Source organism: Pleurodeles waltl, chromosome 1_2 (genome assembly GCF_031143425.1).
Source record: "Pleurodeles waltl isolate 20211129_DDA chromosome 1_2, aPleWal1.hap1.20221129, whole genome shotgun sequence".
Classification (NCBI taxonomy): Eukaryota; Metazoa; Chordata; class Amphibia; order Caudata; family Salamandridae; genus Pleurodeles; species Pleurodeles waltl.
In genome coordinates this window covers 1,119,580,256-1,119,608,155 of record NC_090437.1, presented here as the reverse complement: position 1 = coordinate 1,119,608,155, position 27,900 = coordinate 1,119,580,256, and the positions used below count along the sequence as shown (strand labels likewise).

The following is a 27,900-nucleotide window of genomic DNA, read 5'->3' as shown; positions in this document are numbered from 1 at the left end:
TTCACGTAAAGCATTTACCAATTTAAAGTGTTTTAAAGGGAGAGCCACAAGAAATTACTCTGATTAGGTAACTGTGAACAATGTGACCAGTGCTCCAATACCGCCGATCGAGTTCACACTGTTGTGCCTGTTCGCAATGTGAGCGCCATGGCCACCATGCAGCATGAAGGGGAGAGACAAAAGAAAAAATAGTTCACCCATGCTGAAGTATATCGGCAGTCGTGCAATAATGCATGTAACAGGGGCAGTCTGCAAGACATGACAAAAACAGCCTCAAGGCGGGACAAAAGTAAAGCATTTACCAATGACATCAGGTGATTTTTGCAAGGCAAGCCCAGGAACAAATGAAAGTGATGGGCGTGGTTAAAAGCCCACAGTACTTTCATAAGGTCAAAGCACTAGCGTGTTCTACCTACAAATGAGACCAAAATGACAAAAATCCAGTCAGTATAAGCTGAGATAAGCAATATTAAAGGTTTAAGTAAAAATAGCACCAAGAAGCAGAAAGTGCTATTTGTGTGTACCTTGTCACGCTAGACCGAGAGAAAGTCACAAGTTCTGGGAGACTGCAATGGAGGTCAGGCCAGATGCAGGGAGATGTTGTTACTACTCAAAGTCCAGCAAGCAGAGTTCAGAACTTCAGGATTTCACAGAAGGAGCTTGACTGATGCCAGCCAAGGGTCCACAACTTTGGGATCCACCTCTTGGTGACCAGGAACTCACTCCAGTAGAGTCCAGAGAGACCAGCAGGGCTCAGGCAGGTTCAATTGCAGGGCCAGTTCCAGCAGGTCAGCTGGGCAGTTGCAGGGAGGCCACTGGAGCTTGTTGTGCCCTTGTAGCTCAGAACAGGACGTCAGCCAGTTGACCCTTGAGTCACTCTGGTAGTCCTGGGTTCAAGGAGATGGTCGTCTCTTTTTCAAGCAGCAAGGAAGACCTCAAGCAGTATGGTAGTCCTTTGAAGAACAAGGCCGACCTCAAGCAGCAGGGCAGTCCTCTGGAGAACAAGGCAGGCCCTGAAGCAGCAGAGCAGTCCTCTGAAGAACAAGGCAGGCCTCAAGCAACAGGGCAGTTCTCTGGTAGCACTGAGGTAGTGCTCTGAGGAACAAGGCAGGCCTCAAGCAGCAGAGCAGTCCTCTAGAGAATAAGGCAGGCCCTGAAGCAGCGGAGCAGTCCTCTGAAGAACAAGGCAGGCCTCAAGCAACACGGCAGTTCTCTAGTAGCAGTGAGGCGGTGCTCTGAGGAGCAAGGCAGGCCTCAAGCAGCAGGGCAGTCCTCTGAGAAACAAGGTAGGCCTCAAGCAGCTGGGCAGCCCTCTGGGATTCAAGGCAGTCCCTTCTGTAGTTTTCTTCAGGTCCAGGAGTGTACTGAAGAGTGGGTCTGAGGGGCCTATTTTTAGACCTGGTGCCAGCTTTGAAGTGTTAGAAACTTCTAGAGTTTTCCCCTCACAGTTGGTTCTGGAATTTCCTTTCTCCCTGCCTAGGCAAGAAAGGGTCTGGGTGACAGGTGTCCGTTTCTTTGGGAGTGTGCCGGAGGCAGCCTTTGAAATGTAAGTGGGGCAGGGAATGGTTCCACCTCTCCCATCCTCGAAGGAGGGCCCTCTCCCAGCTACACTGTCTGACCCCAATACACATTCCTGATTGGGGCACAATTAACAGGTCCAGACAGCTAGAAACTCCTAGAAGGCTTCAGAAGTTTAGGGCAGGAAAAGTCCAGCTTTCTAAAATTGGCATTTTCAAAAATGTAATCTAAAATCCGACTTTAGGATTAAAGAGGATTTTAAATTACAATTAATTTGAGTCCAAATATAATTTTTTATCTGTTCCTAGCCAAAAGTTATCACTTAATAAATGTAATATTTATGTAACCCAATGTTACCCTATGGGAGAGGTAGGCCTCACAGTAGTAAAAAATGAATTTAGGAAATGTAAAAGTTAAAATTACATGTCCAGTTTTGTCAATACAATGCACCCTGCTCTATGGGCCGTTTAGAGCCTACTGCAAAGCTGACATATGTATTAAAAAGGGAGATTTATTTTGCCAGGCCGAATTGGCAGTTTTTAACCACACACAGGCTGCAGTGGCTACTTAAGTGGGTGGTACAACAGGTCCTGCGAGCCCACTAGTAGCATTTACTTTACAGGCCCTGGGTATTTGTAGTACCCATTTGCTAGGACTTAAAAGAAACGTAAACATGCTAATTGGGTGTAAGCCAGTTTTACCATATCTGAAAGAGAGAACACAAGCACTTTAGCACTGATTAGCAGTGGAAATGTGAACAGAGTCAGAAAAAACAAGAAAAACAGGTTCAGAAAATGAGGAGTGAAGACAAAAAGTTTGGGGGTGACCCTGCAGAGAGAGCCAAGTCCAACATCACTGAATAATGTTAAATCTTGAAAAGCTGCTGTCTTGTCAGGCCATACGGCACTGGGGGCTGACCATTAGAACAGGCCTATTTTTTTAAAAAAAAACATTATTTGTGATTTATTGAACTATGAGATAAGTTAGGAGAACTGTTATAGGATGGTTATCTCGAAAGATGGAGGCACCCAGCTGGTGGGTGTTGCACTACCAGGACAGCTGTAGACTAGCGGGTCACCTACGCAGGGTTGAGTCGAGCTTTCCCAACTATGACCTCTAGCAGTAGCGTTGGCTAATGTTGGCTGGTGTCATGGTGTCTGTATGTAGTGGGTGCTTTGGGTGGCAAAGTATCATTTTGAGTGTGCTGCTGAAAATGAGCTAAGATCATTGCCCAATGGTTAGAGATGGGTCGGTGGCGGAGGATGCTCAGTTTTTTGCTGTGTAGCGCCTCTGCCACCCCCCACCTATTCATTGCCTCTCTAAAGGCCTCCATGGATGGCAGAGTGTTCGCTCACCAGTGTAGGGTGATTGTGTGGATTGCTAACAAAAGTGCCAATGCTGCGAACCAAGTGCATACCTTATGCTTTTTCTTTTCCTTTTTCTTTTTACACTTGTAGATGCCTAAGGCTCAGGCCTCCCACGTTTGAAGGTCTGTTAGCTCTACCACTTCCCTCAAGGTGTTGTGAACCACGGTCCAATAGTGGTGTAACGTAGGGCAGTTCCACAGCATATGACTGAGATCTGCATCAAACTAGGGGTAAAGAAAGCATGTAAGGTGTGCCGTGGGGGTAATACCCTTTCAAGCAGGCAGGAGTGAGATATGCCATGTGGAGTATATAAAACCAAACGTTCTTAAACCGTGACTTACGGGACACTCTTTTAGGGTATAATAGTGCCACTTCCCACTCCTTATCTCGTAGTTCCCTGGCAATTTCTGCCTCCCAATGGGTCCGGAGTGAGGTGAGCGGTGTTTCAAAGAGCTCTATTATTGCTCGATAGAGCCATGTTATGAGGTGCCGCCCAGGGCCCATTGTGCAAATGGCCTGCAAGATCAGGTGCAGGGCTGGTTCTGTTTCAGTGGTTCCCATAACTTACTTATGGAGCTGCACAGTTGCTGATATGTGATCAATTGTCCGGGTTGTAGATTGTAATCTGTGGTTAACTGATCAAATGTGAGGAGTTGGCCATCTGCATAAAGGTCCCATACAGTGCAGAGGGCACAGGCTGTCCAGGTTGCAAGTGCACACGTTGTGTGATGGCCCGGAAAAGCAGAGGAAACCTGGCAATAGAATGTTAGGAGCATACCAGGGTCTGCCTCTCGAGATGCGATGTATTCAAAGCATGCAAGTTCACGTGAACCCCACTTGCAGTGGCCATTGGGAAGTGGGTGCCAGCCTGGGGAACTGGAGACTGAGCAACGTTTAGGCAATGATTATGCCTAGAGGACCACTTGGGTTTGTTGCTTCTCCCATGTAGCGCCCGGCAGTCCAGCGGGGCAGCCACCGCAGTTGGGCAGCTAAAATATAGGCCTCAAAGAAGGGGCTCCCAGGCCTTCTCGGTCCACGGGGAGTTGCAGTTTTGCAAGGGCTACTCGGCGCCATCGCGGGCCCAGATCAAGGGTCCCCACACTGTATCTAGCTTCTTGAAGAAAGCGCAGGGAGATTCGCAAAGTAGTTTAACCTCCTGGGCAGAAGAAGCATCTTCATGAGTGCTATCCTGCCAATGAGGGCGAGGGGAAGGGACTGCCAAAACGTCATCTGTGCCTTTATACCAGACAGTGCCCTGCGGAGGTTGCCTTCGTATAGATCTGTCATGGAGTGGTAAAGTCGGATTCTGAGACAGTGGACTGTCTCTGGGGTCCATTGGAGGTGCATGTGGCCCATCGTGAACGGTTTGCTGCGGAGCCCCCTGGTATAGTAAAGGTTAGACCGTGGATTTAGCCCAGTTAATCTGGAGGCCAGAGACTGTTGCAAATTCTTCTAAAGTGCTGTGTAGCCGGACAATGGCCGCCCGGGTGTCTTTCAGATATACTAGCATGTTGTCCGCGAAGAGGGAGATTAGGTGAACTCTGTCAGACAATAAAATTCCCCAATGCTGTCCCTCCTTCCGGAGTCCGATTGCCTCTGGCTTCATTGCCAGGGCAAACAGGGTAGACAGTGGGCAACCCTGTCGCGTCCCTCACCGGAATGGGAACAAATACAAGATCAGAGGGTCCAGGTGCACCCGGGAAGAGGGGTTACTGCATAAAAGGCAGGTATATGCCAGAAGACACTTCCCGACTCACATGCAGGCCAGCACCTAGAAGAGATAGTTCCAAGAAAGCATGTTGAAAGCCTTCTCTACGTCCAGGAAAGCGCTGCAGCGTAAGGAAAGGAACTACGCACCTGATCCTGGACGTGGAACAAGCGGCGAATATTCTGTGAGGTGTTTCGCCCGGGGGAAAAAAACATTGTGATCGCCGTGGACTAGCATTGGAATGACCTGGGAGAATCGACTTGCAGAATCTTGCCTAATATTTTGTATTCCGCTCCTAAAATAGCTATTGGTCTGTAGTGGCTCAGTAAATTTGGATCTCAATTGGGTTTAGGGATCGAGACAAGAAGGAATTCCTGAAGAGATCCAGGCAGGGTCCCTAGTCAGAGGGAGGGGCCAACTTGGATGCGAAGGTAGAGCAGTACTCAAGTGGAAGACCGTCTAGGCTAGAGTCTTGTTTTGTGCTAAGTATTTAATGGTCTGGTGAACCTTTTGGATTGTGATTGGGGCATCTAGTTCTGCCCCTCTGGCTGCCAGGATGCACAGGAGGTCTATTTGTGACTGAAAGGTAGTAAGGGTTGTTGTGGGAACTGCTGCTGGGGCAACATAAAGTTCAGCATAGTAATGAGCAAATTCCCAGAGTATCTCCTTCTGTCCACGGAGACTCCTGCCAGCTGGGGAGTGGATCTCTGCAGTTGGAGGAGTGGTCGATTCCTGGCGTGCCAGCTAAGCCAGCAGGCGTCCCACCGTATCTCCTGCCTGGTGGGGTCCTGGCTGCGTGGGCTGTGAAGTTAAAACGCTGCTGACATTCCAGCTGAGATGCGAGTGCCTCTTTCGCTTGGATACGTTGGGCAGTGATATTTGCGTGCACTTCATCTCAAGGTGGCCAAGTGTGATTCCGCTGCGTGTATTTCTCGTCTACTGTCCTGCGGACCCCTACTATGTCCTTTATACAAACTCCCTTTGTTACGACCTCAGATATATGTCCCACTCTATGGCTCGGCTCCCTGCGGAGCTGTGATTATCTGCGAAGTATTGCTGTATGTGGGTGTCTTGTGCATCCCAAAAAGCTGGGTCGTCTAAGGTGTTGTACTGGAGACGCCATAGAGGGACTGGTGGTCGCAGAGGTAACCAGTACTGCGTGGTCTGCCACAAATCTCCCCAGGTAGTCAGAGTGCCTCACATCGGAGAGGAGGGAGGGACATAGAAAGTGACCTAGATGGACACATAGTTGATGAGGTGGAGAATAAAAGCAGTATAATCTGTCTGAGGGGAATCAAGTGCGCCATTTATCTGCGAGGGACCAGTGTTTGGTCCATGCACAAAGTTGTGTCGCTGGTCGGCACAGGAGTGTCTGGTGTAAGAGAGGGTGTGACGTATCCAAAGTTATGTCAAGAATATTATTGTAATTGCCCCCGAGGAGCCAGGGGGAGATGGGTCTTGTGGGCCAGGAATTCAGACAGTTCCCCCAGAGAAGGTGTCGATCTGTATTGGGGTTGTAGATGCTGCTGATCAATAATGGCTTACCATTCAATCCACCCTCCAGTAGGACATATAGGCCCTCTTTGACCACAATAACCCCTGTTTCCTGGAAGGCCAGGTCTCACCCAGATCAGGGCTCCGCACATGTATGCTGAATATTTGGTAGCGTGTATGTTCTCTCGCCTGCAGCCTATAGTCTGCGCAGTTTGATTGCCATAGTGTGCTTCTCTTGCAGGAGTATTATATTTGTGCGGCAACGCACATATGAGTAGACCATGTATCTTTTCCTTGCTGTGTGCATGCCCCTCACATTAAGCATAAGGTATCAGTTGCTCGAAAGTGATTGCATGTGGGGTGCTAACATGCGCGGGGGGGATAAGTTGACGGGCTCCCTTCTGTTCCATGACCCTCTATTGATTCCTTGAATGGTGCCATTTGATGTCTGGGCATGTTGTGTTCAGCCTGAAGCTACCAGGGGGAAGGGAAATAGAGGGCTGTAAGATTGGAACCGTGTATAGAGTGTAAATAACTTGGGGATCATAGGCCAATCGGCTGTGTTCCCAAATGTTGGGTATGTCTTGTCATCTACCAATGTAGTGGATGGAGTGGCACAGAAGGAAAGGCGGGCTAGCTTGCAGGCCTTGAGTGTTGTTGCATGAATTTGTATAGATGGGGCAACAGTTTCAGGTGTGTCGGAGGAGTGGGACAGTCCGTAGGAGCTGACATTTTGCAATCTAGTCATTGTATTGCATATGGTATTGAAACATCCAACACCCCTCCCAAAGCTATACAGCTGCGTAGTCACTTTAGCGAAAGGGAATGATATAGATGGCTAGCAGGGGGTGGTGGTTGTTAGATTAAGCCATCAGCTGTTTGTGGTGTGACTGCAGGAAGCGTTGGTGAGATTTGAAGTGTGATGGTAGAGTCCATCAAGTCCTTGTTAGATGAGAAGAATTGGGGCCCTGTATCTCCATCCGTGGAGGCGGCCGCCACACCCAGGGTGGCCTCTGCATCCAGAGCCTCCTTGCACTCCTTAATGATTTGCTTCAAGTCTGGGAAGGTGCTCACCACCCCCTGACATGGCCAGGCCACCTGGCGCCGTCTTGGGCAGGCAGACTTTGAAACATCTTCAGGATTGTGGGTGCCAGCGCTACCAGCTCGTTTGTCCAGCCACTCCCAGGCCTCTGTGGGGTTGGTAAAGAAATTACTCTTTTAGTTGGTTATGATCTTCAAGTGGGCTGGCAAGAGTAAGGAGTATTGAAGGCCAACCTGCCGGAGACATTGTTTGAATGCCATAAAGGAGGTGTGTTGCTGCTGGACCAGTTTTGTATAGTCGGGAAACAACATCATGGTTGCATCCTCGTACCTCAGTGGTGCCACCCCCTTAGCAGCCTGTAGTATGGCGTCTCTGTCGCAGAAATGGAGGAGTTTGGCAAGCATGGCGCACAGAGGTGAGCCGGGAGGCAGACGGTGGGCCGGAATCCTATAGGCTCTTTCCAGAGTGTAGAAGGGCGTGAGATCAGAGTTCGGGGTGAAGGATTTAAACCAAGTCTCGAGGAACGTCACATGGTCTCACCCTTCAAGCCCCTCCAGCAATCCGATAATCCTTATGTTGCTTCTTTGGGAGCACCCCTCAGCATTGTCCGCCTACGCCACTAGCTGTTGGACCTGGTCTCAGAGGTCCCGTAGTGTTGCATGCTTACACTTGTGGCCGCAGTCCCAAAAGCAGTTTTTCCCCTTCAGAGACCTTGTCCACCAGTTTATGATGATCGTCATGCAAGAGACTGAGTTCCATGGACAGGGACCCCCAACTGCGTCTCCGTGGACAACCACACAGCCTTCAAAAACGCCATCCGCAGACACCACCGACTCATCCAAACCGCCAAGAGAACCGCCTTCAAAGACCAAATCAACAACGCGCACAGCCACAAGGAGCTCTTCAACATCGTGAAGGAACTCTCCAACCCCAGCTCCAACAGCAACAACAGCCCGCCATCTCAAGACCTCTGCGACTCCCTAGCCTCCTACTTTCACCGCAAGATTGCAGACATCCATGACAGCTTCAGCACTCAGACCATGCCGGCAACCACCAACACCACAGACTCACCACCGACCAACCTCCTGCTCTCCTGGACCCCCGTCAACGACAATGGCACCATCGAAATCATGAACACCAACCACTCTGGCTCTCCATCTGACCTCTGCCCTCACCACATCCTCAACAAAGCAAGCTCCTTCATCGCACCCCAACTACGTAAGATCATCAAGAGCTCCTTTGAGTCCGCCACCTTCCTGGAGAGCTGGAAACACGCCAAGCTCAACGCCCTCCTCAAAACACCCAAGGCGGACCCAAAGGACCTCAAGAACTTCCAGCCCATCTCCCTTCTCCCCTTCCCGGCAAAAGTCATTGAGAAGGCTGTCAACAGACAACTGACCCGCTTCCTCGAGGACAACAGCACCCTGGACCCTTCACAATCCGGATTCCCCAGCAACCACAGTACCGAAACTGCCCTCCTCGCCGCCACTGATGACACCAGAACCATACTGGACAACGACAGAACCAAGGCCCTCATCCTCCTGGACCTCTCAGCCGCATTCAACACCGTCTGCCACCACACCCTACGCACACGCCTCAGCAATTCAGGAATCCGCACCAGAGCCCTGGACTGGGTCACCTCCTTTCTCACCAGCAGAACCCAGAGAGTCCGCCTCCCCCGATTCCGCTCCAAAGCCACCAAAATCATCTGCGGTGTACCAACGTCTACATGGCCCTGCTCGCTAACATCGCCCAATCTCACAACCTCAATATCATCTTATACGCCAACGACTACCAGCTGATCCTCTCCCTCACCAAGGACTCCGCCAAGACCAACCTCCATGAAGAAATGAAGGCCATCACAGAATGGATGAAGAACAGCTGCCTCAAACTCAACTCTGACAAGACGGAAGTCCTCATCTTCGGCTCCACCCCCTCCACATGGGATGACTCCTGGTGGCCTGCCACTCTCGGATCCGCCCGACTCCCACCGACCACGCACGCAACCTAGGATTCATCTTGGACTCCTCATTATCCATGAACCCAGCAAGTCAACGCCATCTCCTCCTCTGCTTCAACACCCTCTGCATGCTCCGAAAGATCTACATATGGATCCCCACCGAAACCAGAAGAACAGTCACCCAAGCCCTCGTAAGCAGCAAACTGGACTATGGCAATGCCCTCTACCCAGGAACCACGGCCAAACTCCAGAAGAGGCTGCAACGCATCCAGAACGCCTCATCCTGAACCCGCCACTGTCACATCACAGGCCATCTGAGAGACCTGCACTGGCTCCCCGTCAACAAAAGAATCACCTTCAAACTCCTCACCCACTCTCACAAAGCACTGCCCAACACTGTACCACAGTACCTCAACAGACGGTTCTCCTTCTACACCCTTACCCGGCAACTCCGCTCCACCGACCTCGCCCTCACAACCGTCCCATGATTACGCAGAACTACAACTGGCAGCAGATCATTCTTGCACCTTGCCGCCAAGACGTGGAACACTCTCCCCACCCACCTGTGTCAGACCAAAGACCTCCTTACCTTCAGGAGACTTCTCAAGACGTGGCTGTTCGAGCAGTAGCAGCACCTGCCCCCCCCTACCTCAGCGCCTTGAGACCCTCACAGGTGAGTAGTGCTCTTTACAAATTCCTTGATTGATTGATTGATTGGAGAGCCTGGATTGTGCAATGACAGCTAGTACTTGGTCAAGTTTGGCAGATATTGTGGGCGTGTCTGATTCAAACCTCATTGGGGTTGCTGCATCTGTGGTGGATGAGGGGCCAGATGCCGCAGCCAGTGGGGCAGGCGGGTGTGTGCGCAGTCTGCCCACGGCAATCTCAAGGGTCTTTCAGTGGTTCTCCTGATCATTCTCTGGTTTGCCAATATATGAGGTGGCTTTGTCACTAAAATAATGAGATTGCCCTGGTGGTGGGTGTCCTCTGTACCCCAATCATCCGTGTGCCACCGTACGCGCAGGCCCGGTAGTCGAATGGGGTGGGGGGGGGGGGTGGAGAGGGGAACTATGTTGTTAACTATGAATGCACTGTAGCAGAGACCTGGTTTGAAAGATGTCCAGTTTGATATTTAGGGTTTGTGTGTGCTTCTTGATAACTCATCCCCCTCACAAGTTTTAGTGGACAGAGACCCAACCCCACCCCTCTACGGGTGCCATGCCGCCCGGGGTGGGTCGGTCTGAATGGTGTTACAGGTAATTCCCTTGTGTGGTCCCCGTGGGGGGCGACCAGCAGTGTCCACATCTGTGTGCTGTCCCGGCCTCGAAGGGGCCCTTCGCAAGGGCCCAGTGGGGCACAACAATGCAGAGTAGTCAGGGGTACTCAAAGTTTATAAGTAGTGTTGCACTGTCTCACAGGGCCCCCTCGGGGGTCCAGTAGGCAAAGTGCCATGCCTCAGGGTCCTTCAGGCATTTTCCAGCTCTCTCTCGGCGTCGGGGATGTTGGTTCTGCAGCTGCTTTGCCCCACCCCTCTGGTGATGCCTCCTGGTCCAGGCCATGACCATTGCCCTGACGAACCCAGGATGATAACAGGCCCTACACAGTTAATGGGAGGGCAGACAGCCATGGATCCTCTCAGCAGAAGTGTTGACCCACGTCGCCTCACAGCAAGGGGATTTGGCAGCAACCCCCAGCGCCTCTGCTCACCGTCTCCTCCATTGCCTGCGATCCGGCCCCACTGAGCTCACAAGAGAAGTTCTTGTGGAGCCTGTAGCAAGATCCACTTCTGGAGCCCTTCTGTTTCCCCTTGGCTATGAAAGCGGTCTTCAGTGGCCAGAAAAAGTTGTAGTTGTGATTGGATAATCATGCGTTAACCTCAAAATCAGGATTAGGCCATGGATTTGTTTTTACATTTTATTTCAGGAATATGTAAAGTGTGACCCTAGTCCTAAAAGTGTACAGTATGCTATACATAGCAACAGGATATACATATAAGGATAGTGAGACTTGAATGTACGTTTACAATCAGGATTCAAGACAAAATAAACCTACAAATAAAGAAAGAACGTAGTAATTTCAAAGTACAATTTTACCGTATGAGCATAACATATATGCACAAAATTGCACAGCCTGATTACAGAATCAAGAATGGTGGAACTGGTTAGGGGTGGGGCGGGGGGGAGTTTGGCTAGGCACCAGCCAAGATGGCCACACACAAAGTGAGTTCCGCGGCCATGAGCACTTAAACCCCTTCCATCCGCCCAAATCTCCGGTCCTACCTGATGCTATGTGGCTCATGTAGCAAGCCAAAACTGCTGGCGATCAGGGAGAGGCTTGCAGTGAGCCCCCATTACATACTTTAAGGAACCGCCGGCAGGGCCCATGAAGAGCACGCCTTGGGGGAGCCCAAGCTGCTGCATACAGGTGGCAAAGTAAGCAGACGCTGCTCTTCTCCATCTGTCCCCATGTAAGACACGTCCAAACCGGGCGCCGTGACTGCTGCAGTTCCCATCACAGCACTGCCGCTCAGCCAGTGAATCATTCTCTCCCTCCCCCTTTTCCGACAAGAGTAGTGGATCTAGGAGGTTAACGGTGCAAAGGATCCTGGAACCACGACTTGAGGCCTGCACAACGTGGCTGCTGGAGGTGAGATCGCTCCCTGCCTGTACACTCATGATTTTGGTACTGGAGACGAGAGGAATCTGTAAAGAACACGTCCAACGCCTGCCGGTGCAATTCCATTTGGGCTGCACTGCGGGGATCCCAGTGGAGGAGCAGAACTGATCTAAAGCACTGTTTACCGGTCAGGGGAGCCCTGGGAAGCCACAGGGGAGTGAAGGAAAGACAGGGCCCTAATGAAATGGGCCACCTGCAGGTCCTTGTGGACAATTGCTGACGAGTTCCCCCAGATGCAGATCTAGCGATTTACTTGCACGTGGCCTGGCTCCATATGCTATTGTGAAGGGGCCATTGGGGCCAATAAGAGGCCATTTCTGTACTTCGAACGTTGTTTGGCTGCCCTCTGGAGTGAAACAAGGAGGATTGGGCCTGGCCCTTGCCAGGATATGGTTGCACTCCCCAAGGAGATGGTGCGGCCTATGGGGGAGGCGTGGCCCAGAGCGTGCGGCTCTCGCTGGGATCGCATGACGGTGTTAACGTGTGCCCCCCACACCCACTCCACCATTCTGATACTGTGACTGGTCGAGCTTGGGGGTGCTGCTGAGGTTGGGTGTTTGCACCTGGCCATGCCAAGCACCATAGGAGAGCATCACCAAGAGCTATGGAGAGAAATAAGGGGCTGGCACCTCCATAAACCAACAAAACGGACAAGTACTCAGAAACCAGGGCACCCCCTCTGCAACTGGGCAGTGCATAGACCTTTGCGCGGCTGCGGAACCCTCCCTAAGCGCAATCATGGCAGCAATACAGGACCTTAATGGCACCATTAGAACCTGAGGTGGACGCTGTGACTGTGGATGTGACTCTCCTTCAAGCAGACTTTAAAAGGATCTCCGCAAAAAGTGACAGCGGCAGAATCCATATTAATCTATTAGAGTCCATGGCTAAGAAACTAGAGGACCAAGTACAGTACTTGATTAAACAAAATCCCACCATTTCTACCTAACTCTAAGCCCAAGAGGAAGGGCAGGGATAAACAACATCAGTGTTGTGTGGGGGGGTGCCTTTTGCAAGAGTGTTTGACTATCGCTGCAGGGAGGTGATCCTGCAGGTGACCCACACCCATGGTAACTTAAAATATAAACATTTCACGATTTGCTTTTCTCCAGATTTTACTTTGCAGGTGCAGCCCCAACAACTCAGTTTCGATGAAGTCAAGAAAGTGCTAAGGAAAGAGAAACTCAAATATATGATGCTATACCCAGCTACACTGCAGTGGTGAATGCACCAGAGGAGGCCTGGGACTGGTTAAAGGGATGATGCACCTCTGGCTGATGGAACACTCAAGAGACACCGAGGGGGTGTACCGGCAGAGGACGAAGGCTGCACTAATCGCAATGAGACGCAGCAGAAAGCAGCTGGGAGGAATACACACTGAACATCTGCTCTTTATATATACCACTAAAACTACACATAGGGGGTTATTCTAACTTTGGAGAAGGTGTTAATCCGTCCCAAAAGTGACGGAAAAGTGACGGATTTACCACCAGCCGTATTACGAGTCCATTATATCCTATGGAACTCGTAATACGGCTGGTGGTATATCCGTCACTTTTCCGTCACTTTTGGGACGGATTAACACTCCTCCAAAGTTAGAATAACCCCCATAGTGACATTCCCCACACTTAGTGCCTTACTCTTAGGGATACTCATAGTGGGGGGAGGAGGTGGGGATGGGGCATAAACACTGTGGTAGATCCTGGCAAAGAAAGAGAAATTAAGTCACCAACTACGGGCAAGTCAAGCCTTTTACAGGCTTTTGCAGAAGCTGTGAGCCAGGTGGATTAGTGGCATGAGCACAATCCAATTATAAGACAGTTCACCTACCTGTCAGCAGCTCATGGTAGTTATTCCTGCTTAGGTCACATATTTACTCAGAAACTGCATACGGCAAGTTTAGGGATGCAGCACATAAAGCGCTTGGCATCTCGGACCATTCCCCAACTGAGGAGGTGTTCTGTGGCCCCAACAGAGATAGTGTGCTACCTCCTAAAATGTATCTTTTGCACTTGAAAGACAGAACCTATTAAGGGAAAGGGCGAACCAATACTTCCAGGAAAACAAGGGTACTGTTAACTCCACTTGTGTACTTTGGGAAGCATTTAAGGTGGGTATTCGAGGTCATGCACAGGCCCTCATTGCAGGGGAGGGGGGTGATGGGGGGAGGGAGAGATTGGAAGATACAATGCAAGCCACTTGAGCGAGACTGACGTTTCAGAAACCTGTTTCCTAACAAGGGGGGCAGTTGACCTCCAGCTCCACCGCATGAACTACGGGAACTGGCAGAAGACAGGGCACGTGCATACACATTGGTGACCCAGCGCCGCCCATATGACATAGGTGATAAGGCTAACAAACTGCTAGCGTGGTTGGACAAGAGGGACAAGGGACGAAATTGGGTCCTGGAGATCCGAGACAGCGTGGCGACGCTCCAGACGACCAGTGCTGCCATAGCAGAAACTTTGGTTGCATACTATGATGGGGAATACACCTTCATGACTACAATGTCTGGGGAGGACTGTACTGACTTCCTAAAGAACCTAACCCTCCCAACCCTCCCAGATGAAGCCAAGGTCACCCTAGAGCAAGACTTGACTGCAGAGGAAATAGCTCAAGCAATACAGGCCCTACAGGCTGGGAAAGCGGTGGGGCCCAACGGACTGCTGGTGGAATTGTATAAATGTATGGATGTGTTCCAAATGTCTCAAGGTGAGGGGCGTCTGCCTGAGGATCAGAGGACCACCACTATCGTATTTATTCTCAAGAAAGATAAACCACTGGTAGAGTGCAGTTCATACAGACCTGTATCGTTGTTTAACCTGGAAGCTAAGGTTCTTACAAATGCTTTGGTGAGCAGGCCTGTGGGTGGTGATCACCACAGTGGTCCATCCAGACCAATCGGGCTTTATGCCACATAGAGGAACCTGACTAAACCTGTGGTGACTCTGAAGGGTGTTGCATATGACTAAAGCACCACACATGGAGTGGGCTTGACTTCTGTCATTGGACACCAGAATGCCGTTTGACAGTATGGAATGGAATTACCTCTTCGCAGCCCTTGACAAAATAGGCTTTAACCCCAAGTTTCGTATCTGGATCCAACTCCTCTTCTAGGGCCCGCTAATGAGAGTATGGGTCAATAACCCACTGTCCTGAGTCTTTGCCTTACAGAATGGCACAAGGCAAGGGTGTTCCTTATCCCCTGTGATTTTTGCGCTGTCACTTGAACTCTTAGCAGCCTTGGTTCGACAAGACCCCCTCATACAGGGGGTAAACGTAAATGGAGATTGGGTGGAGCGCATTTTTCTATATGTTGACGATATATTACTCTACGCCATGCAGCCCCTTCATTCTGTTGACAGACTATTACAAATTTTTCAAAATTTTGGGGACCATTCTGAGTACTGTATCAACTGGGATAAATCCTTAATTTATCCCATATCTTGACATATACGTCGCACACAATTCTGGAGGCTTTCTCAATAAAAACCTGTCCCAACAGTTAGATATACTTCGTAGTGATGTTGCATATTGGCAGACACTCCCACTATCCCTGATGGGTATAGCAGCCCTCTTTAAAATGATGACTCTCCCACACACGCTCTATGTCCTACAGAACATTCTCTTTAAGATTTCCCCCCCCCCCCCGTCCGGACTTTTTCAGTACCGTTGTCTGAGATATGACAATTATTATGAGATGGGGCAGCTCATGAAAAGCGTTTTGAAAACTCCAGGGAGGTGTTTGTGATGGGGGGGGGCTGGTGGCCCCTGACAAACTCAAATACTATTGGCTAAGCATCTAGTGGTGGTCAATGACTGGATGTTTGCAGACAGAACAAAGCCAGCATATCATGTAGACAGGGAAGCTATGGGAAGCAGAGGCTATGTGCTGGTTCTCTATAGGCGTGAGCAAAAGTGCACACTGCCAACAAATACCCAGATGGTTGTGAGGGAGAGGCGCAATGCGACTAGATATCTGGGATGGGAGGGTAGGTTGACAGACAAGACCTTCCTTTGGGATAGTGACCTCCTGCTGGAAGTTGGAAGCCTGAAGAGTTTTTCAAAATGGCCACTGATTGGAATAGAGCATTTGGGTGAGGTATGGAGAGGACAGGCCATGGTGACGTTTGAGGCTCTGCAGCAAGAGTATGAGTTGGAAGAGTCAGAATGTTTCAGGCGTCTACAACTTGGGCACGTCCTCCACTGGCATATTCTAGAGGAAGAGCAACTGCCAGAGGTGGCCCCGCAGGAGGATTGCCTCGTACTAGACCCCCCTGACAGATAAGGCCATCTCCACGATATACAGAAACTTAATGAATAACTCCCCAGACCCACTAAAGGCCTTGAAAGAAGCCTGGGAAAGTGATATCAGGATGATTGAGGATGCTGGATGGGTGGAGGTAGTGCAGAGCCCTAGGGAAGTGGCAATATGAGTGTGTTTTCATTTAGTCCAATTAGGTATACTACATAGATCGTACTACTCTGCAGTGCTTCTGCATCAATTCAGGAGGAGTGACACTGTTTTATGTCTCAGGGATTGCGAGCAAGAAGGCACCTCTTTGCACATAATATGGGATTGCCTAGAAATGCAACGTTGCTGGACAGGAGTAGTGCGGGCAGTGGCCCAAGTCACTGGCTTAAACGTTCCTCTAGTAGCTAAATGGCACCTTCTGAATATCGCAGGCGAGGAATCCTGGTCTAGATACCAAAGGATTTGGCTAGTTGTGGCTGCAGGGGTAGCTAAACACAACTTAGCGCATGCCTGGTGGATAGGAATGCCCCCGTGTTGAAGACTGGGAAACTGATATGGACTGGTGCCAACGGGCAGAGCAAATAGTCTACGAAAGCAGGGGTTGCCTTAAGAATGGGATAAGCTGTGGGTAGCTGACGTACCTACAGAGGCTATTGAACAGGAGAGAAGTGTTGGGAGTAAAGGATGGACCTGTGTTAACTGTTCAGTCCCACCTGGGAGGGTACTAACATCTGTGTAAAGTGGAAATTGTAAATTGGAAAGCTTTGCTCATGACAACTGTTGCTTTCATGTATGTAATATGCCCTGCTCTACTTGATGTGTATACTGTACGATTGATCCATCCTCTGTGTCTGCTATATATTGAGCAATTGTTTATTTAAAAAAAAGAATGGTTGACCTTTTGATTGTAAATTGACAGTAGAAAATACATTATTATAGTGGATTTTTCACCACTGTAAATTTAGAGATAGCTGTAGGAAAGGGGATGTTGAAGAGATTAGAGATATGTGGCTCTGTAAAATGAATTGAGTGCCAACAAAGTCATGTAGATTTCAGTATTCTCCAACATTTTGGAGGTAGTTTTCTCCCTGGAAATTGACTTCAACTACTCATTTTAAGGGCAGGAGTGAGTTACTTACCCAAGGGGGGGAGGTTTTTCTTCACAATGAGAATCGTTTCTGTAATTTGAAAGAAAAAAAGCTCAATATGGTAATGCCCTTCGGATTTTCCAGTTAGAAAAATTACACAAATATGAGTTGCTCAGTAGTGTGATTGGTTGTTTATTACTCTGATTTATAGGAATATCCTGTGATTTATTTGTGTGAATACCTCAAAAGTCACAAATCTCATCCAAGCATTGGAGTAAACTAAGGGGAATAAACATGAGACTTGTCATCAACCGACTCTGGAGATTGGATCCATTATGTTGATCATGCCAATGAATCTTCACTTTTGAAGTGTAGTGATGTTGCATATTCATAAAAAATGGAACACTATAATTTGAGAAAATACATCTTGTTTATTACTGAAATGCATTAGATAATAGATTTCATTGGGGCAATACTTGTGTGGCCATACCTCATGTGATTCAGCTCCTATGCATCTCAGACATTCTGAATATTTTTTATATATCTTAGATATCATTGATGCTTTAAGACAGGCCTCTAATAAGTGTCTTCTTAGAATCATACACTGTCCTCTAAAATATGTAATGTATATGTACTGACTGTCAAATGAGACTGGTGAAGTGGTATTGCACCAAGTATCAGTTATGAAAAGAAACCCTAATTTGTGCACACAAAGGAAATAAGTAAATGCTGTTTGTTAAATAGTGCACATTTTACATTAGTTTGCTTGGTTATTTGGGTGTTACATTTGGTGTTGATTTGGATTAGATATTTGGTGTGAATTCCTTGCCATATTTTCTTAAGTGGTTTGTCCAACTTGGCTGAGTGTTTCAGGAAAGGAATGGCAGAAATGCTGGATCCTAAGATGCACATTTTGTAATTTGCCAAGGCTGTAGTGGTAAGAGCCCAGGAGACAAGATGTTGAACTCCACGTCACTAAATATAAAAATCCAAAAAGGAAATCTAAGTCGTATCTATAGTTTAGAAGAAGGTTATGCCGCATCTTTAACCTGGCTGGAATTATAAAATGTTTTGTTTTGGATTTGCTACAGGTGAGTACTGTAGGTTGGAAAGGCAGCGTTTATAGAAGTAGTAAGATTTGATTCCTCCTGTTCTTAGATTAAGCTTGTATGGTACTGAGTTCATACGAGTCTGTCATGAATTACCCCACTAAATGGCAGATGACACCCCTGAATTAGATCCTATGATGTCTCCTGTCCAACTGACTCGGGCAAAGGAGAGCACATTGTGTCAGCTCTAGCTACCAAGGATTCAAGCACTATGTTCACTTTCAAAGGAAAGCTGTATAACAATCTTATCTGCTAAGCAATAAGGGAATAAAGGTGACACACTTGCAACACACTGTACTAGTTTATATACTTTTAATAACTTGAAAGATAGACATCTGTGAGATTGCTGGCTATTTCATTTAACACACAATAGGTATTATATATGTTGATCTCTCATTATGCAAGAGCTTTTTCTAGGAACTATTACTTGGTGTTGTGAAAATGAAATATTGGTCTTTTTAAAAAATAGTACTCTCCTATGCAGCAAATCTAGGAAAAAGTATAATGTTCTCAAACATTTAACACTTCAGTCCTCAAGTTATCTCTCGTTCAACATTGCCATGTCAATGTGTGTTGTTACTCCAGAGAGATACATTTTGCACTACCCTCCCCTCTTTGTAGGTCTTGCTATATGCAACGTTAGCAGTTTGTTGCGGAGCCCTTGTCATCATATATATATTATAATTTATATATATATATATATATATATATATATATATATATATATAAAAAATAAAGAAGTACAAAGAAGGCTAGGAAGAGAGAGTAACTTTTTAATCAGTCCCCTTCAACAGTTGGCTTTATTGTGTCTTTCATGTTTGCCATTGCTTGGATGTGCTGTTCGTCAAAGTATTTCTTTGATGGCACAACAACATTTTCATTGCCGATTTCTAACTTTGTGACTTGCTTTTTGTATTCCTAGCTAAGCCTGTCATGAAACAAAGGCATAATGTTGTTACATTTATCCTTGAATTGTGCTTGTGTGTCCATTTGGTTTCTTTTATTGTAATGATAATGTGTTGTTATATTTCCCAGAACGGATGAGTTCTTACAGAGCAATAAAAAATACTGGCCTTTTGTTAAAAGTATCTACTATGCAGCATTTTGATGTGTATTTCTTGCACGCTCACTACTTACCGTGCAAACGTCTTTGATATCAGTTTCCTAATATTCTTAGTTGAGATTACAGCGAACTCTGCTAATGCAGTTTGTTCAGCCAATAGGTCTTTTTTATTGTTCCTGTTACTCTGATTATTATTATTATTGTTGTTGCAATAAGAAGAAGAAGGGGAAACATCTGCATGCATAGTAACCATTCGCCATCAGCAAAAACTGTGCTTTATTTATAACTTTGTATTTGGTGCTTCCCATTAAAAATGCTACGATGTATAAGCAAGAAATGTATAAAATGCTTTAATACTGAAAACACTTCCATTATCTTACACATATATTATATCATACAATATCTAACTTGCAATAATGACAAATATATCAGCACACATATCTATCTTATGTAACATATGTAACTGATAACTACCTACTTACTATAGCGAATTTACCAACCTACGACACCTAACCTATTTACCAGACCTATAAACATCAATTTATCTTGCTTACCTGTCATACCTCCCTACTATACTTCCACAACCTAACATGGCTACCATCCCTTTCTTATCTACCTGCCATACTGAACTTACGATATCCAACCTACATACCATCCATACCTACCATAGTTACCTTAAATACAACTCCTTACCTATCGATCTACCATACCTGACATACTATACCTACCATACCTGACATACTATACCTACCTATTATACACAACCTACAATGCCTGCTCACCATAAATACTTCCACTACCTATCCTACCTACCATGGCTACTGTATCTCACCTACCTCCACATCAGCAGTGTTTATACTATTCCTGAAAAGGGGAAGTGCCAATTGCAGCCTTTGAAAGGCATAGTTGCTTCAAAAACAGCAAGTCCTAATGGATTCCCCAGTGATAGTTTTGCCTCACATTGAACTCCTACCCCTCGCTGCTCCTGCAAGGGGAGACGATGCTGCTGCTCTCCCCACCAGCAGGTACTTGCAAGACACTGAAGTGATCCATGTTGGTGCTGCTTGATCCAGGGATCAGATGCTGTTCTGGTAGCAAGAACCTCACATACCCTTGCCACAACTTGTGTACCTCGACCCTGTATCTCACCTGCAGGGCTTTTATTGTTGGAAAAGCTCTTGTGCAGATAATCCCGAGCAAAACGCGTGTGGCTGCAGTTATGTTTCTGACAAGTGGCAATACTTATGCCCCATCCTAGCATATTGGACTGTTAGTTATTGAGAAGGAACATCATCAACTGGTATGACCACATGAGGAAAGTTCATGATTTCCAATTATTTTTCTTGCTCCTCGATGTACGCTGCAGCACTTCTGCCCTGTCTATCCTTGTTTTCACGTACAGTTTTTACAGAGTGCCCGATGCTCATTAGACTGCAGCAACTTTGGTGTCACAAAACCGGGTAAACGGCTCCACGAATGAATCTCAGTCCTGACTTGCAGCACACATTATACCAGCGCTCGGATCTCTGCTTGTGCACCTACACCCTGGACTACAGCGAAGCCTAGTCTGCAGTTATCCACGCTCTGAAGGCACAATAAAAGGACCTCATTGTTTCATTGCCGCACTTTCTACCCTACAGTGGGTATCAATCCAGAACTACATCATTACCTACCATTGGAGTAGTGAGACCCACTCGGATCCATCAATGTTTACCAGCATTAATCGAAATCTTTCACTGGTCTACTATCACATCCCAGTGGGGACTAAAGGTTAGGAAAGTAAAGTTCCAGCATGAAGTTTTATATTTGTTTTGTTAAGGTCTGAACTAGATACCGAGCCTTTGTAAAAACAAAAAAGATGTTCCATGGACATACAAACACCACAGGGATGCCAAATCTATTTTATGGCACCTTTAAAGACTGCAGAATGTGGAGTTCATTGGGGTCCTTTCTACCCCACAGTAATGTTCCTATTTGTACTTGCATCCAGTTTCTCCACCACTCTTAAGTAAAAAAGATGTGTACAGGTTTGGTCAAACTGAACGGTGAGATGGTGCTTTTTCACTGGTGCCCTGCATTCGCTTATAAGTCTTTTACTATATAAGACGTGAGAAGTTGTTCCCTGCAGGGTGACCAAACCTTGAATTCATATCTATGTTGCCACTTTGCGTGGCTTTGAACGGCCTCATAGATATGGAGTAAGGCAAGGCAGTGCAAATCGCTGCATTATCCTGCTCTGCACAAGGGAGGCGTTCCATAAGCATTGCGGTGGGTATTCCCATGCAACACGCATGGATTTTGATGCATCCCCAGATTTACAAGAGCTTGTAAACCTGGGGATGCACAAAATCCTTACCGCCTCCCCAGGGAAGGCGCAACGAGGAGAAATATATTTATTTTTCCTTGTTTTTACCTCTTTCTATGTGTGCTGAATTCAGCAGGTATCCCGTCCTGCACAAAAACAATTTACAGTGCCGACACCCTTGCACCATGGTGCAGCAGTGCCTATGTTGGAGCTAGTCTGCCAAAACGGCACCAGCGCAGTGGGAAAGGACAGGAATGCGCCATATTGCTTTAATACTGGGCATTCTGATGCAGGGCAGCGCATCAAGGCGCCGAAAGCCCATAAATATGGGCCATAGTGTTCTCTTTTGCCCTATTAAATAACTACAGGTTCGACCTGCTGAAATTAAAAGGAAGGTTCAGACTTTACTCTGTAATTAACATGGTGGATACACTTAACGCCACACAGCTCTGATTTCAAACTCTTGTTAAACACAGGTTTGCGCAGTGTAGGAAAGTACCATCTTGCCTGGCATGTTACCCCCATATTTCACTGTATATATGTTGTTTTAGTCTATTTGTCACTGGGACCCTGCCAGGCAGGGCCCCAGTGCTCATAAGTATGTGCCCTGTATGTGTTCCCTGTGTGATGCCTAACTGTCTCACTGAGGCTTTGCTAACCAGAACCTCAGTGCTTATGCTCTCTCTGCTTTCCAAATATGTCACTAACAGGCTAGTGACTAAATTTACCAATTCACATTGGCATCCTGGTACACCCATATAATTCCCTAGTATATGGTACTGAGGTACCCAGGGTATTGGGGTTCCAGGAGATCCCTATGGGCTGCAGCATTTCTTTTCCCACCCATAGGGAGCTCTGACAATTCTTACACAGGCCTGCCACTGCAGCCTGCGTGAAATAACGTTCCCGTTATTTCACAGCCATTTACCACTGTACTTAAGTAACTTAAAAGTCACCTATATGTCTAACCTTCACCTGGTGAAGGTTGGGTGCAAAGTTACTTAGTGTGTGGGCACCCTGGCACTAGCCAAGGTGCCCCCACATCGTTCAGGGCTAATTCCCCGGACTTTGTGAGTGCGGGGACACCATTACACGCGTGCACTGTACATAGGTCACTTCCTATGTACAGCGTCACAATGGTAACTCCGAACATGGCCATGTAACATGTCTAAGATCATGGAATTGTCACCCCGATGCCATTCCGGCATTGGGGGGGACAATTCCATGATCCCCCTGGTCTCTATCACAGAACCCGGGTACTGCTAAACTGCCTTTCCGGGGTCTCCACTGCAGCTGCTGCTGCTGCCAACCCCTCAGACAGGTTTCTGCCCTCCTGGGGTCCAGGCAGCCCTGGCCCAGGAAGGCAGAACAAAGGATTTCCTCAGTGAGGGTGTAACACCCTCTCCCTTTGGAAATAGGTGTCAGGGCTGGGGAGGAGTAGCCTCCCCCAGCCTCTGGAAATGCTTTGATGGGCACAGATGGTGCCCATCTCTGCATAAGCCAGTCTACACCGGTTTAGGGAACCCCCAGCCCTGCTCTGACGCAAAACTGGACAATGGAAAGGTGAGTGACCACTCCCCTGACCTGCACCCCCCAGGGGATGTGCCCAGAGCTCCTCCAGTGTGTCCCAGACCTCTGCCATCTTGGAAACAGAGGTGTTTGTGGCACACTGGACTGCTCTGAGTGGCCAGTGCCAGCAGGTGACATAAGAGGCTTCTTCTGATAGGCTCTTACCTCTCTTGGTAGCCAATCCTCCTTCCTAGGTAGCCAAACCTCCTTTTCTGGCTATTTAGGGTCTCTGCTTTGGGGATCTCACCAGATAACGAATGCAAGAGCTCATCAGAGTTCCTCTGAATCTCCCTCTTCACCTTCTACCAAAGGATCGACCGCTGACTGCTCAGGACGCCTGCGAAACCGCAACAAAGTAGCAAGACGACTACTAGCAACCTTGTATCGCTTCATACTGCCGGCTTTCTCGACTGTTTCCAGGTGGTGCATGCTCTGGGGGTAGCCTGCCTCCTCTCTGCACCAGGAGCTCTGAGGAAATCTCCTGTTGGTCGACGGAATCTTCCCCCTGCAACCGCAGGCACCAAAAGACTGCATCACTGGTCCTCTGGGTCCCCTCTCAGCACGACGAGCATGGTCCCTGGAACTCAGCAACTCTGTCCAGGTGACTCCCACAGTCCAGTGACTCTTCAGTCCAAGTTTGGTGGAGGTGAGTCCTTGCCTCCCCACACTAGACTGCATTGCTGGGTACCGCGTGATTTGCAGCTGCTCCGGCTCCTGTGCACTCTTCCAGGATTTCCTTCGTGCACAGCCAAGTCTGGGTCCCCGACACTCTAACCTGCAGTGCACAACCTTCTGAGTTTTCCTCTGGCATCGTGGGACTCCCTTTTGTGACTTCGCGTGGACTCCGGTTCACTCTACTTCCAAGTACCTGTTCAAGTACTTCTGCGGGTGCTGCCTGCTTCTGTGAGGGCTCCCTGACTTGCTGGGCGCCCCCTCTGTCTCCTCCTCCAAGTGGCGACATCCTTGTCCCTCCTGGGCCACAGCAGCACCCAAAACCCTCTACCGCGACCCTTGCAGCTAGCAAGGCTTGTTTGCGGTCTTTCTGCGTGGGAACACTTCTGCAAGCTTCATCGCGACGTGGGACATCCATCCTCCAAAGGAGAAGTTCCTAGTCCTCTTCTTTCTTGCAGAACTCCAAGCTTCTTCCAACAGGTGGCAGCTTCCTTGCACCCTCAGCTGGCATTTCCTGGGCTCCTGCCCACTCTCAACACTGTCGCGACTATTGGACTTGGTCCCCTTGTCTTACAGGTACTCAGGTCCGGAAATCCACTGTTGTTGCATTGCTGGTGTTTTGTTCTTCCTGCAGAATCCCCCTATCACGACTTCTGTGCTTTCTGGGGGGTAGAAGGTGCACTTTACACCTACCTTTCAGGGTCTTGGGGTGGGCTATTTTTCTAACCCTCACTGTTTTCTTACAGTCCCAGCGACCCTCTACAAGCTCATATAGGTTTGGGGTCCATTCGTGGTTCGCATTCCACTTTTGGAGAATATGGTTTGTGTTGCCCCTATACCTATGTGCTCCTATTGCAATCTATTGTAATTCTACACTGTTTGCATTACTTTTCTTGCTATTACTTACCTAATTTTGGTTTGTGTACATATATATATCTTGTGTATATAACTTATCCTCATACTGAGGTACCTTTATTTTTAGTACTTCTGTGTATTGTGTTTTCTTATGATATTGTGCATATGACACCAGTGGTATAGTAGGAGCTTTACATGTCTCCTAGTTCAGCCATAGCTACCTTCTATCAGCCTAAGCTGCTAGAAACACCTCTTCTACACTAATAAGGGATAACTGGACCTGGCACAAGGTGTAAGTACCTCTGGTACCCACTACAAGCCAGGCCAGCCTCCTACAAGCAGGAGTCTGAAAATTTTAGGCTGCTCGTAATTGGGGCTTAAGTAACGTTAAATCGGAGGAAATTGATATTTCTTTTCTGTTTACTTTGTTTTAGGGATATACGTTTTTCCTAACACTTTCACTGGTGTCCAGGGTTATGGCTTTGTTACCACAGGTATCACAGGACATGGCCACAGAATCCTGTGTGGATTCTATATGGCACACATGAGCACTTCATAGACCCTAGTTATTAGAAGGCGAGGTCTCTGGATGGAAAAACAGGAAAGCGTGTTCTATATGTCTAATAGTGAATGAGTGGAGCAGTCCTGAGCTAGCCTATGAAAGTAGAAGTGATTCAGTGAGTAGACCGCTTTAGAGGAGAAGAGAAGGTAGGAGTGAGGTGAAATGTATGGTGTCCAGTGGGAAGACAGTCACCCACGCCTTAGTCACTAGCAAGCTTGACTACGGCAACACCCTCTACGCCAGCATTACAACTAGGAACATCAAAAAGCTTCAACTCATCCAGAACGCTACCGCCAGACTCATTCTGGACATCACCTGAGGACCCTCCACTGGCTACTGGCTGAGAAGCAAATCACCTTCAAGCTTCTCACCCATGCATACAAGGCCATACACAATGCAGGACAAGCCTACCTGAACCACTGTGTCTCCTTCCACAACCCCCCTAGATCCCTCCGCTCCGCCCAGGTGGTCCTGGCCCTGGCCGTCGTCCCTCTCATCCGCAAAACCACCGCCGGAGGACGATCTTTCACCTACACTGCAGAAAAGAGCTGGAACAACCTCTCCCTGCACCTCAGACAAAGCATGTCGCTCACCATTTTCAGGAAGAACCTCAAGACCTGGCTTTTGGATGAGGCCCCTCCCCCTCCCTTCCAGCGCCTTGAGACCCTCACAGGTGAGTAGCTGCGCTTTACAAATATTGATTGATTGATAGTTGTTAAAACATGTTAGCCTCTGATTACTTTTGATTTATTGCAGATAATACGGAATAACCAGTTGTATTTATTATCTTTTCTAAGCAAAAAGCCTTGTTATGCACTGAAAGTAGTATTTCGCATTAGTTCTAATAAGTAAATCGTTCAGAGTATTATTAACTCTTCCAAATTAAATTACTTGAAACCACCACAGCGCCTGATTTCACATATGAATTAAGATCTTTATTAACTTTTTTGTCCTGTGTTCTCAGTGGTGGAATTTCGTTGAAGCCTTCTTCAGGGATGGACGCCATGAGAGCGGATATGGGAGGGGCGGCTACGATCTGTTCTGCAATTGTCACAGCAGCAGCACTTCAGCTGCCACTTAATATTATCGGTGAGTATGTGTGGTACGGAGGCCGTCCCCCAAGCCTGTCTTCTCGAACGATTAACAATTTTTTCTCAGCTTTGTTTTTCCTTTTTACATCTGCCTCCAAACGCATTATAAGCTATCAGTAGGACTTTGGTGCCTCACACTGGCAAATATCCCTTGCCAGCTTCTATGACTTGTGTTGGGTTGTTCTATCGAGTCTCGTGCGTGTTCTGGAATTCTATGGGCACGAGACTCGACAGATGAGAACGGTTGGGACGGGGACAGAGGTGGTTCTGGTGTTGTGCTGTCCTGTCTTCATCGATAATAAATAAACTTACCTTAAATACCAATTCTTCAACTTGCTTTTTCCTTTCTGACATGTTATAGGTTGAACATTGAGAACGGTATGCCTTATCCAGGCAGTATTACATGCAGCCCTGGCAACATGCATTTGTTGTTGCAGCGAGGACAAGGGCTGTCATTCCACTGCATGATCTTTCAGATTCTTCTCTTTTTAATGCGGGCTGTAAAAGATCTAGTTCTTGCCTTGTATCTGAGAAGATGCCACAGCAGACTAGGCTAAGAGATGCCTTAGGACTAGCAGTACTAAAAGAATGAGGACAAAATGCTTTGTTGGTAATCTGGATTACACGCCAGTTGTAACACAGACTGTTGTTTTATTGTTGTTTTTAGATGAGCTGTGTATTATGAATGAATGGTGGCGGTACCTGCTTGCTTGTTTTTACTGGTCTAACTTGATTTCTCCACTGCTTAGAAACTGCTGATCAAAGAACCCTCCAGACTATATTTAGAGAACGGTAGGGCTTTTGGGGGCAGTATGGTATGCTCCAGGCTAGATACATTAAGACTATCAACACTGATCAATGTGACAAGCCCACATTACATGCTCATAGCTGCCAAGTTTTCAGATCAGATTTGTGACATTATCAACGTGAGCTTATGAATCGCCTTCTATTCCTTTTGTGCGACATTTAGCGTGAAACTTAATTGTCATTAAATATAGACTGAAAAAACGTGTAACAAGACACATATCAGAAAGTATCCCCATTGGCACCACTTGAAACTCTAGAAGCAATTGCCACTTTATTTTTGTTCAAATTTTATTGCTTCCATGGAGGCAGTGGTGCTCACTGGCAGCAGACTAGCATTTAAAGTTGCCTGTGACTAGAAAGCAAGGACTCCCATCATCAGCCTTATAAAATAGTGCACACTGTTTGAGGGTGTAACCATGACAACAGTTAACCTTTCCTGACCCCGTATTATCTATCCCTGCTGCAGACACTTCTAGCCACAGCACTGACAAATACGTAACTTTTTTCCTCTGGGTGGCAACAAAGAACTATTGTTGCTCAGCTCAAAAGTTGTCTCAAAATTGCGTGCAAAAAAGTTATAGTGCTGGACTGCAGTAGGTACTCCTCAATGATTTGCGTTAATGTAACGCAGGATGCGTGGCACCTGGCAGGGATGCCTTCTTTTTTTTTAAAGCCCTTATTTTATAACAACAAAGACAATGAGAAACAGCTATTTGTAAATATTTACAGTAATCTCAAAACTTTTACGTCTCATCTTAT

At 47.5% G+C, this 27,900-nt stretch overlaps 1 protein-coding gene across 1 annotated transcript in view; it reads left to right on the top strand.

Moving 5' to 3' along the window:
• Window positions 1–27,900, top strand: part of LAP3 (leucine aminopeptidase 3) — a 159,468-nt gene that overhangs the window by 102,728 nt on the left and 28,840 nt on the right. Inside the window, exon 8 of the mRNA XM_069202263.1 lies at window positions 26,208–26,332. Within this exon, the coding sequence (XP_069058364.1) occupies window positions 26,208–26,332 (125 nt within the window). The remainder of the gene's footprint in view (window positions 1–26,207; window positions 26,333–27,900) is intronic.